Source organism: Chelonia mydas, chromosome 13 (assembly GCF_015237465.2).
Source record: "Chelonia mydas isolate rCheMyd1 chromosome 13, rCheMyd1.pri.v2, whole genome shotgun sequence".
Taxonomy (NCBI): Eukaryota; Metazoa; Chordata; order Testudines; family Cheloniidae; genus Chelonia; species Chelonia mydas.
The window spans coordinates 30,860,552-30,872,794 of NC_051253.2; the positions used below are offsets into that span (position 1 = coordinate 30,860,552).

Here is a 12,243-nt window from a genome sequence, read left to right on the forward strand (position 1 = left end):
TAAATGTTTTCTTTTCTGAACATTATCTTCAGAGGCATTACTGGCCCGCTGGGAGGATTTGAGGACTGGCCCTGGCCCTAAGGTAAATTGAGTTTGAGACCCCTGCAGTAGAGGCTCACGCACTAAGCTCCAGAGGCCCCAGGTTCGATCCTGCCCACCGCCAACCAGGGTCTGTCGGCATTACACTTGCACTGCCACTGAGTCACAGAGCCAGGTGAGCATTACGCATTTAAAAACAAAAAAACAAGTTCAGTTCAGCTCAGCTTTCATTTGAAAAGGAAAACCTCCCTCGGACGCCTTAGCAACGTGTCATTTGAGTCAAAGCGAAGGATTCGCCTCTTCCTGGACAATGCTGAGAAGGAAACAGCTGCTATTGAAATAAAATAATGCTTTGCACTTTGGTGGCACCTTCTACAAGAAGGTCATGAAGTGCTTTACAAACGCTAACGAATTCACATCTCCTTCTCTGCGAGAATGACATCCTGGGGTTCCTTTGTATCAGGTTATTAGTAACCATGTAAGACTGAGGATGGAAGTCTCCTGGATCATACTGCCCCTTTCCAGGGGTTTCTGCAAACACAGTCCCGTGGAACAAAGGAAACAACCCCTGGTGCAGCAGAAGCGGCTCTGGGGTGGCACAGTTTGTGTGGTGCGGAGAACTCAGCTGCTAACTCTGTCTTGGGCCAACCAGAACCTTGGAGTGTGAATGGGGCAACTGTTAGGGTCTCTGACTGGAGACCCTAACAGACACAACAAAGACAATGCAACACAAAGTGTACTGTGTCCAGGTAGATCATGCAGCACAGTCTGTCAAAACAGAACTCATCATGCTTCCAATCCTGATCTTCTATGATTCTATGCCAACACTGCCCTGCCACGCACGCAGACTCTGCGGCTGACACGAGCACAGAGACCAGCACCACTTTTTATCTTATTTTATTTTGGTGGCACATATAATATGCAGTGTAGAAAAGTGCAGCCTGGTGGGGCATTGGCGTTAGCAGATTTGACTCAGACACCCAGCAGGTTGGTGCAGTAAGAAGAGATGATTGTTACAGAGTCATTTTGCAGAGCAGAACCACACTAAGCCTCACAACAGCATTGCAAGGAAGGCGTCTTCATCATCATAATTACTATGTTACAGATGTGGAAGCTAAAGCACAAAGAGTGACTTGCCTAACGTCATTCAGGCAAACTGGCAGACTCTGGAACAGCCTCCCAGGGCTCCAGACTCCAGTACGCCTGCAAACCCACACCTACCTTGCCTCAGTTCTCAAGGACTCAGCTCAGTTTCTGGATCTGTTCCCAGGTGGGGATGAGATAGCAAATTTACTCTCCGCTGTTGCTGACCAGGAGGGGATTCCCTATCAGGTAGTTGAACTAGGATTATACTCACAGGCCAAACCTTGATTAATTTAAGAGTTATGGTTGCTCCGGTGCATTTCCTGTCACCACAATCACCAAAAATCAAGGAAATCCTCAGTTCAGGCAACATGAGCATCCAGATCAACCTCGACTCATCTCTCTTACCAACTAAACACTGTAATACCCAACACATCCACAGACTCCTCCCCTTCACCACAATCTCCATTTAAATAGTGGCATATAACTAACTACAGTGCAGCAAAAACGGAATTCTGACCTCAGCGACAGCAGGATATATTTCCTACAGACACATGTGACAAGTCTATATTGTGTTGTCTGAACATGGAAAAGCATGAAATCAGAGTTCAGATTCTGCCTCTAAATGGGAGTTTGAGGCACTGAGTATTTGGAGGAAACATGAGAGCAAAATATGGCAGATGGAACAGGAAGGTAGCCCTCCCCGTAAAGACCTAGCATTCCATCGGCCTCCGCATCAAGAAGAAAACCAGGATGATGAAGCACCAATGAACTGTTAGTATTTTGAATTATTTCTTTAGAAAATTCCCCACTGCTTTGCAATGTGAAGCCTGAGTAGAATTTCAAGCATGTGACTCAGACTAGCAGAGAATATGGCTTGAAAAACATTAGCATCTCTGGGGAAATGTGAGAAAGGAATTATCTGAAATCTTCTGAACTCTCAGAAGGTGCTAAAGAGTGTGCGAAGTCCCGAGAAAAGGACAGTTCGTGGCCCTACATCTCTCCACTGAGATGGATTTTTGTGCGTTAAGGGATTCTTGAGGTAGGAGAGCTGTGGAGCTGCTAGGAGGACGCCACCATATTCAGTGCTGCATGGCAGCTTGCAGCAGCCGTTTTGCTCTGCAGCATTTTGGACTGAGAGAACATGTGCTGTCTCAGACATGTCATCCCAATGAGCGATGAGGATTGTATGCTATTATCGTCAAGGTCCTTCTGTTGGCTTCCTCTCTCTCTTCTGGCACGCTCCTGGGAGCTGCGTACCCAGCCTGTGGCAGTTCGTCAGAACTCAGTGAGATTAGGGGACCTGACTGGGAGCAACTCGAGCAAGTGCCCTCTACAGCGGGCTAACATAGCCCCCCCACATTGTTCAGTACTACTAAGACCAGGATACGGTCAGGCTAAAACTACAATTGACTTCTGTTGGTTAATACTTATTCTGATATGGTCCAGAACAGTTTGGTGCAGTTATCCTTACAGGGAATAAGCTCAAGACATTTGGAATAACTACCAAAGAACACATGGACGTTACACTGCATACCTAACAGCAGATGCTGCCTTCTTTTCCCTGTTGCCCGGGGAGAGACACACTGTTTTCTGAAGTGCATAAAATTTAACTTTTGCTGCATAGCATACGGATGGGTACTGGGAGCTTTAATCGCTGCTGTATAATCCAGTATGTTGCTGCTGCTCCACAAATGGATCAAAATTGAACAAAGAATGTGTTTTTAAAACGTTCCCGGAAAAATAAAGTGGGTTGGATTTTATAAAACATAAGAATCAACAAATGGCAAGAAAAAAAGATTCCTGGTGATGGCGTTCGCAGCTTGAGCTTGGGAGGTCTCTGTTCAAAAGTGGAAAAAAACATTTCAACATTAAGGCTACTTTTGCAAGGGATGAAAATAGGCTTGATGCTGCTCATCTTGACACACAGGGATTAGCATTAACATCCACTGTATACAGAATGAGAGTGGCATACAGAAACCCTTCCACGAATCCAGCTCAAACCAGATTCCAATGTTTGCTCTAGTCTTTATTTATATTATAAATAAAAGGTGACTTTGCTACTGTTCAAGCTCACGATGCCTGCAAGGCTTTTCAAAGAAATGAGCAGGTCTGTCTGTTACAACGAAGCACATATAATTTTGTTCTGTTTGAACAGAGGCAATGAAACCTGAATAAAACTAACAAGTAATAAACGTTTGAGAATCCAAACATTTGAGAATCGGGTGAAAGTCTGCAAGCATTTCCTCTCAATGGCCTAGTCCAGAAAGAGAGCCATGAAGGTAGGGGAGCAGAAAAGGGCATATTAGAACAAGAAGTCAAAGAGGCAGAAGAGAAGCACTTTTTCTTTGAACCTTTGATTAATTTTCCTTCACAACAAGGTTTGGGGTGTTTGACGTTGACAGTTTCCTAAAGACCCAAGGCTTGCCCACATGCTGGAGTAACTAAAGCCCTAAAGTTATGAGTTATTGCTGGGGTAACCAGATGTCCTGATTCTATAGGGACAGTCCCGATATTCAGGGCTTTTTCTGATATAGGCGCCTATTACCCACCACACTCTGTCCTGATTTTTTACACTTGCTATCTGGCCACCCTAGTTATTGTTATTTAACAACTGTCCAGTCATCAAGGCCTTTTAGAAAAGATAGCGCAGAGGGCTCAGAGAATAAACACACAAGGTCTAACAGCTAGATTTCTTCAATAGTCTGAAGAAATTCAGAGTTGCTGCACCTCTCGTGCCGCTAAAGAGACTTCTCCCTTTTCCCTGTCTGTGAATGAGTCAAAGAATTAAAAATTAAATTAATATCAAACATTGCTATTCTATAAGGGTTTACCTTATGGGCAATCTTGTTAGGAAAGAAAGGGGTTGCATTCATATTGATTTCTTTTAGTTTAAGTGATAAAAATGAAGTAGTAAGGCTAATGTTTGCAATCAAACATGCGTATGCTATAAAGTTAGTGAAATACACCTGTGCTGAAGGTAGCAGTAAATAAAAGGAACTGAAACCAAATATTGTGTTTATAAGGACACTTGACCACCGAGTGAAAATCAGAAAAGCAGAGCGCACCAGGAAAAGACTATAGTCATGTCTACCCTTTACTCATCCTGTGTTTTGTTAGTAATGCACAGACACCACTCAGCCATACACACCAAGGTCCTGTCTTGGTTGCTAAAAGAAGGAGAACAGAAACAAAAGATTTATACGGCTCTTCTGGCCTGCTAGAGAACAGCAGTACTTGAAGTGACTTTGCATTGTATAATGGACTGTCAAAACAAGTTTATAGAGCATCAAAGAATATGGAGGGACTTTGTATAAATTATATGAACTTTAAACAGGACAATTCAGCAGCTAGCAGAGTGTTGACCGAGAAATTGCAACTTGAGGAAGCATAACTGCAAAATGGACCCAGGAATGCACCGCAGAGGGATGCGTGGAAAGCAACTTGAGGAGGTAAGTTGCTGACGGGAGCAAACCCCCCAGCATTCAAGGTTTGTCCCAAGATGGTTGTACCGTGAGTGATGGCCTGAACTGTCTTAAACAAGTTGCTGTGACAAGATTTGTTGCCCTGAAAATTCCAGTCCTGTTGCAAGAACTTAAAAGCTAACGTCTTGTTCCCTGATTGGATGGTGACAGAGGACATCTCATTTTGGTTGGACATTTTGAATGTTTGGAAGAAGTATGGATCACCATCTGATTGTCCATGCCAGCATCTTTAGTAAGAGGAACTAAGCTGGACCACCAGGCAGAAATAGGATAAAATGACCTGTCTCCTTCAGCATGTCGCTTCCTGAAAGCTGAAGACACCTGGAAGGGAGAAGTCTGAGGTCTTGGGCCAGCCACCTGGGAGTCCTCCTGGTGACACTGAGTTCCTATCTCAGATAGGCACCTTAACTGTCTCTTTCTATTTTCCTGCTTTTGGGTTTCCCGCTAGCACACCAGGAAAAGACTATAGTCATGTCTACCCTTTACTCCTCCTGTGTTTGTAGTGTCAACTCCTGCCATGAACAGTAACTGAGCTGAAAGCTGACAGCTGAGCAGAGATCTGGTGATAGGTAACACACAGACTTTCTCTTGCGTGAAGACCCAACTCAGTAAATCGCTCACTTCCTAAAACATAACTTTTCCTAAAGCTGGGGACCTAATTCGGAAGGAGGAGAACATGCTAGTGTATGCGCTTTAAATACTGTCGCAGTTAGAGTGTCTTTGTTTTGTAACAGGTTCCACTCAAGTTTGCAGTAAAGTAGCTTTAAAACTAGACAAGTTAATGTCACCAACTAAGGGTATGTTTACACTGCCCATGTTACAGCGTGGCCACAGCAGCGCTGTGATGTGGGCAGTGTAGTCACGCTTTATTGTTGGGGGAGAGCTCTCCAGGCAGTAAAAAAAACCCACCCCAAATGAGGGCTGGTAGCTTTATCGCCGGGAGAAGCACTGTCTATGCTGGCGCTTTTCAGGGCTAAAACTTTTGTCGCTCAGGGGGGTGTTTTTTCACACCCCTGAACGACAGAAGTTTTAGCACTGAAAGTGGCAGTGTAGACACAGCCAAAGATTGCAGAACATGTCCATGTGTCTACCAGAGTTAATGGTTTCATACCGCCTTTCACGTCCGAGGTGAGTGACCAAACTGCCTTGTAATCTAGCGTTGGATAATTTTCCCTCTGTTGTGCTAGCTACACCAGAGTTAATGACCCCGTGGCCTCCATCCTGTTCTGAGAGACGCAATTAAACATCCAAACAAAGTCACTTTCCCAATACAGTGATTGAGTGTAAGTGTTATTTTCTGTTGCTGTTGTGTGATTTGATTCTGAAAACCTAAATGGTTATATCAGCCAATTTCCTAGCGTGTTAGCCAAATCACAAACACTATTTTTGTCTTCTTATAGCCTATAATATTAGTGGTTGCTGTTGCTGCTAAGGATATTTAATAAAACTCCATAAAACTAAATTCAACTCTCGGGTCCTTTTCCTAAATTAAGCGATCAAAATTAAAAGGACCCTAAGAAAGGTGGTACAGGTAACCAGTTAAGTGTTAACTAAGGTTTGGTGTGACAGGGTGCTAAGCAGAAAACTGCTTAGCCAACCCCCTGTCACTCCAGCCCCAATTAAGGGAGGTGAATTGGAGCTGGGTAGACCACCTGGCCCTGATTGGGGAAGCTGGAACTGCTGCTGCCTTGTCAGGCTGGGGCTGGATAAGAGCCCCAGGGGAAGGAAGCCAGGAAGGAAGCCATGGAAAGAGGAAAGCCGCAGTAGAGGAAAGGCAGTGTGAAGAAGCAGACAGAGATAGCTTGGCCCCTCTCTCCTGCTGGTGGACTGCAAGAAGGGGACTACTTGTATGGTGGAAAGGTGGTGGGAGCACAGCCTGTAAATAAAAGCACCAGGTGGGCACTGCACCTAGAGGTCTCTGTGTGACTTTCAGCCCAGCGGGGGCAGGAGCCAGGAGGGCTCTGCAGGGACACTGCTACATTTGGCTTATACCTTACGTTTCTTAAAATGCAGAGTTGTCCCAACTTAAGGTGTGACTTTAAACCAGTTTAGTTAAACCAGTGCCAGCGGCTGTGTGGACAGTCAGATCTGGATTTAAAGTAAGTTTATTTCAGTTTAATTTAAGACAATTATGAACAAGTTTAAGTAAGCCACTCAAACACAAATCAGAGTATCCCTGCAGGGATTTGCACCAAGTTAACTACCTAACTCAGACTAGTTGAATCAGAGAACCCCAGGATGTTAAAGCCATGGTTGGATTCACATTTGTGGAATCAGCCAGCTGTTCTGGGACAGGCTGGTAATTTGTGGTTTGTTTCAATCTGCTCCAAGCTGAAATCCACTGACATTCTCTGAAAAAGGTTTGCATAACAATTTGCTACAAAAGTGATGAATTAAGCCCTGGGTTAGAATTAGAACCAGCTCTGGGGAATGAAATCATACTCAAGTATGTGAAATGCAATGATAGCACTGTAGCTAGTCCCTTATTTTCAAGGTCATCCTTGAGACACATGAATCCCATCCTTCCAGCAGTATGCGCTGGGTGTCCCCACTGATCAAACCCAAGGGCAATCAGACCCCAGTAGCCAGGCACATTCTGAGCCCATCCCCACTCACCTCCACTACTCTCCAGTCCTAGCTAAGAGCAGAATTCAACAACCCTCCCTGCTCCATCTCTAGTACTAGCAGGACCAGACCAAGAGGGGCAGATTGCACCCCTCCACACACAGCCCTATTTCTTAAGAGGGGCATTTTGCCACTGAAGAAACACTACCACATGTAGGCCAGCTGGAGTCCAGCCACAAACAAGAGACACTAGAGATACATCAGGATCTAGAAAAAAGCCATACATTCATGCACAAGCATGCATTGTACTTTGAAACGTGCAGGCACTTGCTGGCCAATTAGCTCACAATAGGAACTGTTTGTTCTTTTATCTCTGCACCATGTTGCTTTTTTTTTCCTGAATCAATGATAATCATAACCTCCTCCTGATTACAAAACTTATCCGCCCAAATATACGTAGATTTCCCTGTATCTGATGTACTTACAATGGAGGCCAACATATCTGTTTCAGTTAAACGGACCCATTGTGAGCGCAAAAGGCACGTGGACTATCCAAACAGAAACCTGTCTCAAAAATTTGCATTCCTATAATCCACTGTGATCTCAGTATCTCTTTCAAACAGCCTGGATCCAAGGAATAGGAAGCAGTGGCCCTACCAGCTCAGTAGATAGAGAGACAAGGTGGGTGAGGTAATCTATTTTATCTGTAGACCACAGGAAGAGCTCTGTGTAAGATCAAACACGTGTCTCTCTCCCCAGTAGAAGCTGGCCCAATAAAAGATATCACCTCACCCACCTTGTCTCTCTACTATCCTGCGACCGACACAGCCACAACACCACTGCATAATTCACTAGATTAAGCAGAAGAACACAAACAACCAAAGGTAGTAGATGACGGTTCACTGGACTAGCTAGAAAAAAAAGTGCGGGCAGCCTTGTGTGCCATCACGCAGGCCTGCTGGAATCAGTAGAAAGCCTCAAAGTCTTGGCTACTTTATTCATTTTTCCAGTTTGTCCAAGGAAATGAACGACCTGCAACTTTACACTGTCTAGGCTCTGAGAGTTAAATGTCCTTGTACGGCTGGGTTTGGGCAAGCAACAGCAACAATCACCCGCTCCTGCAGCTGCTGGCAGAGGTCTTGTGGCACCGAGGCCCTTTTGCTCTAGTGTTTTATCTGGCTCTGTCAGTTTGCGCCAGTCTCAAAAGGATGTGATGTTCCCTGTGGACCATCAGGTGCTCTCTGTCCTCAGGGAGTGAAACTCCATTTTACAGGAAGAGAAGAAAGAAAAAAAAGTAAGAAAATCTTAGTCAAATCTCATAGATGCTCTGAACTCCTCCAGTGAGCCTGCACCAATAATGGAGAAAAGAGCCACACCAACCGAAACGCCAACAGCTTCCTCCCACGTAAGGAGACGGTGCATGAAGCCAGTTGTCCCGTATCCCTCATTTGAATGTCAAATCATTACAGCCTACTGACCTCTCAAAAGAAGCAATTCTGCTGACCAATGCAGAAGCAATTAGCATCAAAGAGCTTAACGTGGCCTGGCCCTACAGAATGACAGTATTTCTGCCAGCCTCTGCATCATCCCCCAAGTACATGCAAACACACAGCCACACCGTGATCAGGAAGGATTCTGTCTGAATGGGGTTACTCACAGGAAGCGTGACATCGCTCCGTGTTTGGAGCGCAGCACATTCTGGGAAACTGGGTCTCCTGGACATCCACCTTCATTGTAAACAGCAGACCCTCAATACTTATCCCACGGACAAAGGAGAGCCAAGCTCGGGGTGAAATTAAAACTCTTCCAGCAAAAAGAACACACATAATCGTTCCTGCACATGCATTAGTAGTTCCAATTTTAATGAACTGTAAGAAAGCCAGACAGCAATAACCATGTACAAAATACATACACTATGACGCTCAAGCCAGCCCAAACATCCACCCCAAAGCCCGTGAATCAGGCAGAGCAGGCTCAAAGGCATACGGATGATCACTGATTAACTGCTCATCAATGCCGAGAAAAACATGTAAAAGTCCCTTGGCAAAGGCAAGAGCACTGTTTGGCCTTAACACTTCCATTTGGCATGTGCCAACAACTTTTGTTAAGTAGAAAGTTTTACCCTGACCAAAAAGAAAAGGAGGACTTGTGGCACCTTAGAGACTAACCAATTTATTTGAGCATAAGCTTTCGTGAGCTACAGCTCACTTCACCGGATGCATTCCGATGAAGTGAGCTGTAGCTCACGAAAGCTTATGCTCAAATAAATGTGTTAGTCTCTAAGGTGCCACAAGTACTCCTTTTCTTTTTGCGAATACAGACTAACACGGCTGCTACTCTGAAATCTGTTACCCTGACCAGACTGTGAAGACAAAGACCAGTCTGACATTAACAGAACCACATGAGACTCGGCAAAAACAAAAGGTTTCTCCAAAAGTTGGACAGACTGGCAGTTAGGCAGATGAATGTAAACATCTTGGCCCAGATTTAGCCCCTGACATTAACAGGCTTACATCAGGGGTGAACTTGGCCCCCTGGTTTTACCGAGGAGTCAAACAGCTAAAGGGCAAGCGCAAAACAAGTTCCTTCCCTATAGAAAACCAGCCAAAGCTGCATGTCAATGTCAATCAAACCAGAACAATTTTCTCCACAGACTGTGTAAGGTGCAGTTAATGCATGTCAGACACTGGAACGGGGCTGGGAGAGCTATTACCTGTCCCAGACATTGGAGTAAGCCTACTGCCCAAAGAACAAACCCTTTGGGAGTGGGACCCAGGGGACAGCCTCAGCTCATAAACCCTCAGGTTATGGGGTCAGGAAGTGAGTGAGACTCAACCCACTGGGTCCCTTCCCCTAGGACTCAAAGCAAGTCAAATGGCGTCCAGATCCTGGCCCCTTTGTCACTTATCACAAAGAAAGTAAGCAAAATGTAAGACTTCATTTTTGTAAATCTTAATATTCCACCCCTGAAGGTGACCTGCTGCAGTTCTGAAGTGGGTGTTGCCCCATTCATCCCAGGTGGGTGTTAATGCAGAGACTCCATTTAAACATTAACATTTCCAACTGTTTCACTGTTAATCATAAACAGAAGAATGCAGCTCAGGTGCTCACCCAGCATGCCAAGGTATCAGAGATGTCAGGGAGGGAAGAAGCCAAGATCAAGGCCCATTTGCGCTAGGTGCGCTGCAAACACATAGCAAAACGTAACCTCTTCGGGACAGGGGCTCTCCAGGAAGCCATGGCGGGAGAAGGGCAGTGTCACTAGTCCCACTGTACTGAGGGGAACTGAGGCACAGTCAGATGAAGTGACATACTGAACCCAGATCACCCAAGTCCTAGCAGACCAGGGCCTCAGGCACAATACCAACCACCTCCCGTCTACCTCCTCTCTCTGGCCTGGGCCCCTAAAGCAGGAGGGTTCCCTAAAGTCCACTCAGCACTGATGTATCTCCTCTTAAACAGCCCAACAGGGCTCCTGGCCCCAGGGGAGCCCACTCACCAGGCCCCTGCCATTGTGGGGAGCACATGCCCTGGGCTGACACAGCTCAAACTGGGGAAGTTTTCCTGGGCGTTTGCCGGTCCGCACGTCCCTTTGGATTCCTGCCCACTGCTCCCAGGGCAATGGGGAAGGGTCATGCAGGGGTGGCTCCTAGCGCTGCCAGTGGGGAAGCGGGGCTGAGTGGGGCGATCCCACCGCTACCAATGGGGGGCGGGCTGCAGTCAGGCAGGGAGGGAGGGAGAGGATCCCACCACTACCAATGGGGGGGCTGCAGCCGGGGGGAAAGAGGGAAGGGATCCCACCCCTACCAATGGGGGGCAGGCTGCAGTCAGGGGGGGGAGGGAGGGAGAGGATCCCACCGCTACCAGTGGGGGGGCTGCAGCCAGGGGGGGGAAGAGGGAAGGGATCCCACCCCTACCAATGGGGGGTGGGCTGCAGCCGGGGGGGGAAGGGGAAGAGATCCCACCCCCTACCAATGGGGGGCGGGCTGCAGCCGGGGGGGAAGAGGAAAGGGATCCCACCCCTACCAATGGGGGGTGGGCTGCAGTCAGGGGGGAGGGAGGAAAAGGATCCCACCACTACCAATGGGGGGGCTGCAGCGGGGGGGGGGGAAGAGGGAAGGGATTCCACCCCTACCAATGAGGGGCGGGTTGCAGCCGGGGGGGAAGAGGGAAGGGATCCCACCCCTACCAATGGGGGGCAGGCTGCAGCCGGGGGGGAAGAGGGAAGGGATCCCACCCCTACCAATGGGGGGCGGGCTGCAGCCGGGGGGGGAAGAGGGGGAAGAGGGAAGGGATCCCACCCCTACCAATGGGGGGCGGGCTGCAGCCCGGGGGGGAAGAGGGGGAAGAGGGAAGGGACCCCACCCCTACCAATGGGGGGCGGGCTGCAGCCGGGGGGGAGGGGATCCCACCCTTACCGATGGGGGGGCTGCAGCCGGGGGGCTCCCAGCGCCGCCCCCGGGGCGTGGGGGTTGTTCGCTGGCACCCGCCGGACCCCGCTCAACAGGTGCGGGAGGCCCGGCCGGTCCCGGGCTCAGGGCTCGCTGCCCGCCCGCCCGCCGCACTCACCTCTCCGCCATGTCCCGCTCCTCTGCCCTGCGGCCGCCGGCTGCTGCAGGATGTGAAACCCGATCCCGCCCCGCCCGTCCCGCTGCCGGGGCAGGCCAGCCGGGGGCGGGGATGGATGGGGCGGGGGCACGGGGGGGGGGAGAGTGATATGGGAGGGGGCAGGGGGGCTCGGCTGATGGGGGCAGAGGAGGGTAGGGAGTGACGGGGTAGGGGGCCGAGGGGTAGGGAGTGATGGGCAGGGTGATGCGGGTAGGGTGATGGGGCAGAGGGGGTAAGGGATGGAGGCAAGGAGTGATGGGGCACAGGCGATGGGGCTGGGGTGGTGGGGCAGAGGGGAGTAGGGGGTGACAGGGCAGAAGGGGGTAGGGGATGGGGGTGGGATGATGGGGGCAGAGGAGGGTAGGGAGTGATGGGCAGGGTGATGGGGCAGAGGGGGTAGGAGATGTGGCAGAGGCAATGGGGGTGGGATGATGGGACAGAGGAGGGTAGGGAGTGATGGGGC

At 48.6% G+C, this 12,243-nt stretch overlaps 1 protein-coding gene across 1 annotated transcript in view; it reads right to left on the minus strand.

Annotated features, from left to right (window-relative positions):
* The window catches only part of LOC102930402 (rho GTPase-activating protein 39), a 121,867-nt gene extending 110,011 nt beyond the window's left edge, over positions 1-11,856 (minus strand). Inside the window, exon 1 of the mRNA XM_037915933.2 lies at positions 11,742-11,856. Within this exon, the coding sequence (XP_037771861.1) occupies positions 11,742-11,752 (11 nt within the window). The 5' untranslated portion in view covers positions 11,753-11,856. The remainder of the gene's footprint in view (positions 1-11,741) is intronic.
* Positions 11,857-12,243: the final 387 nt, after the last annotated feature.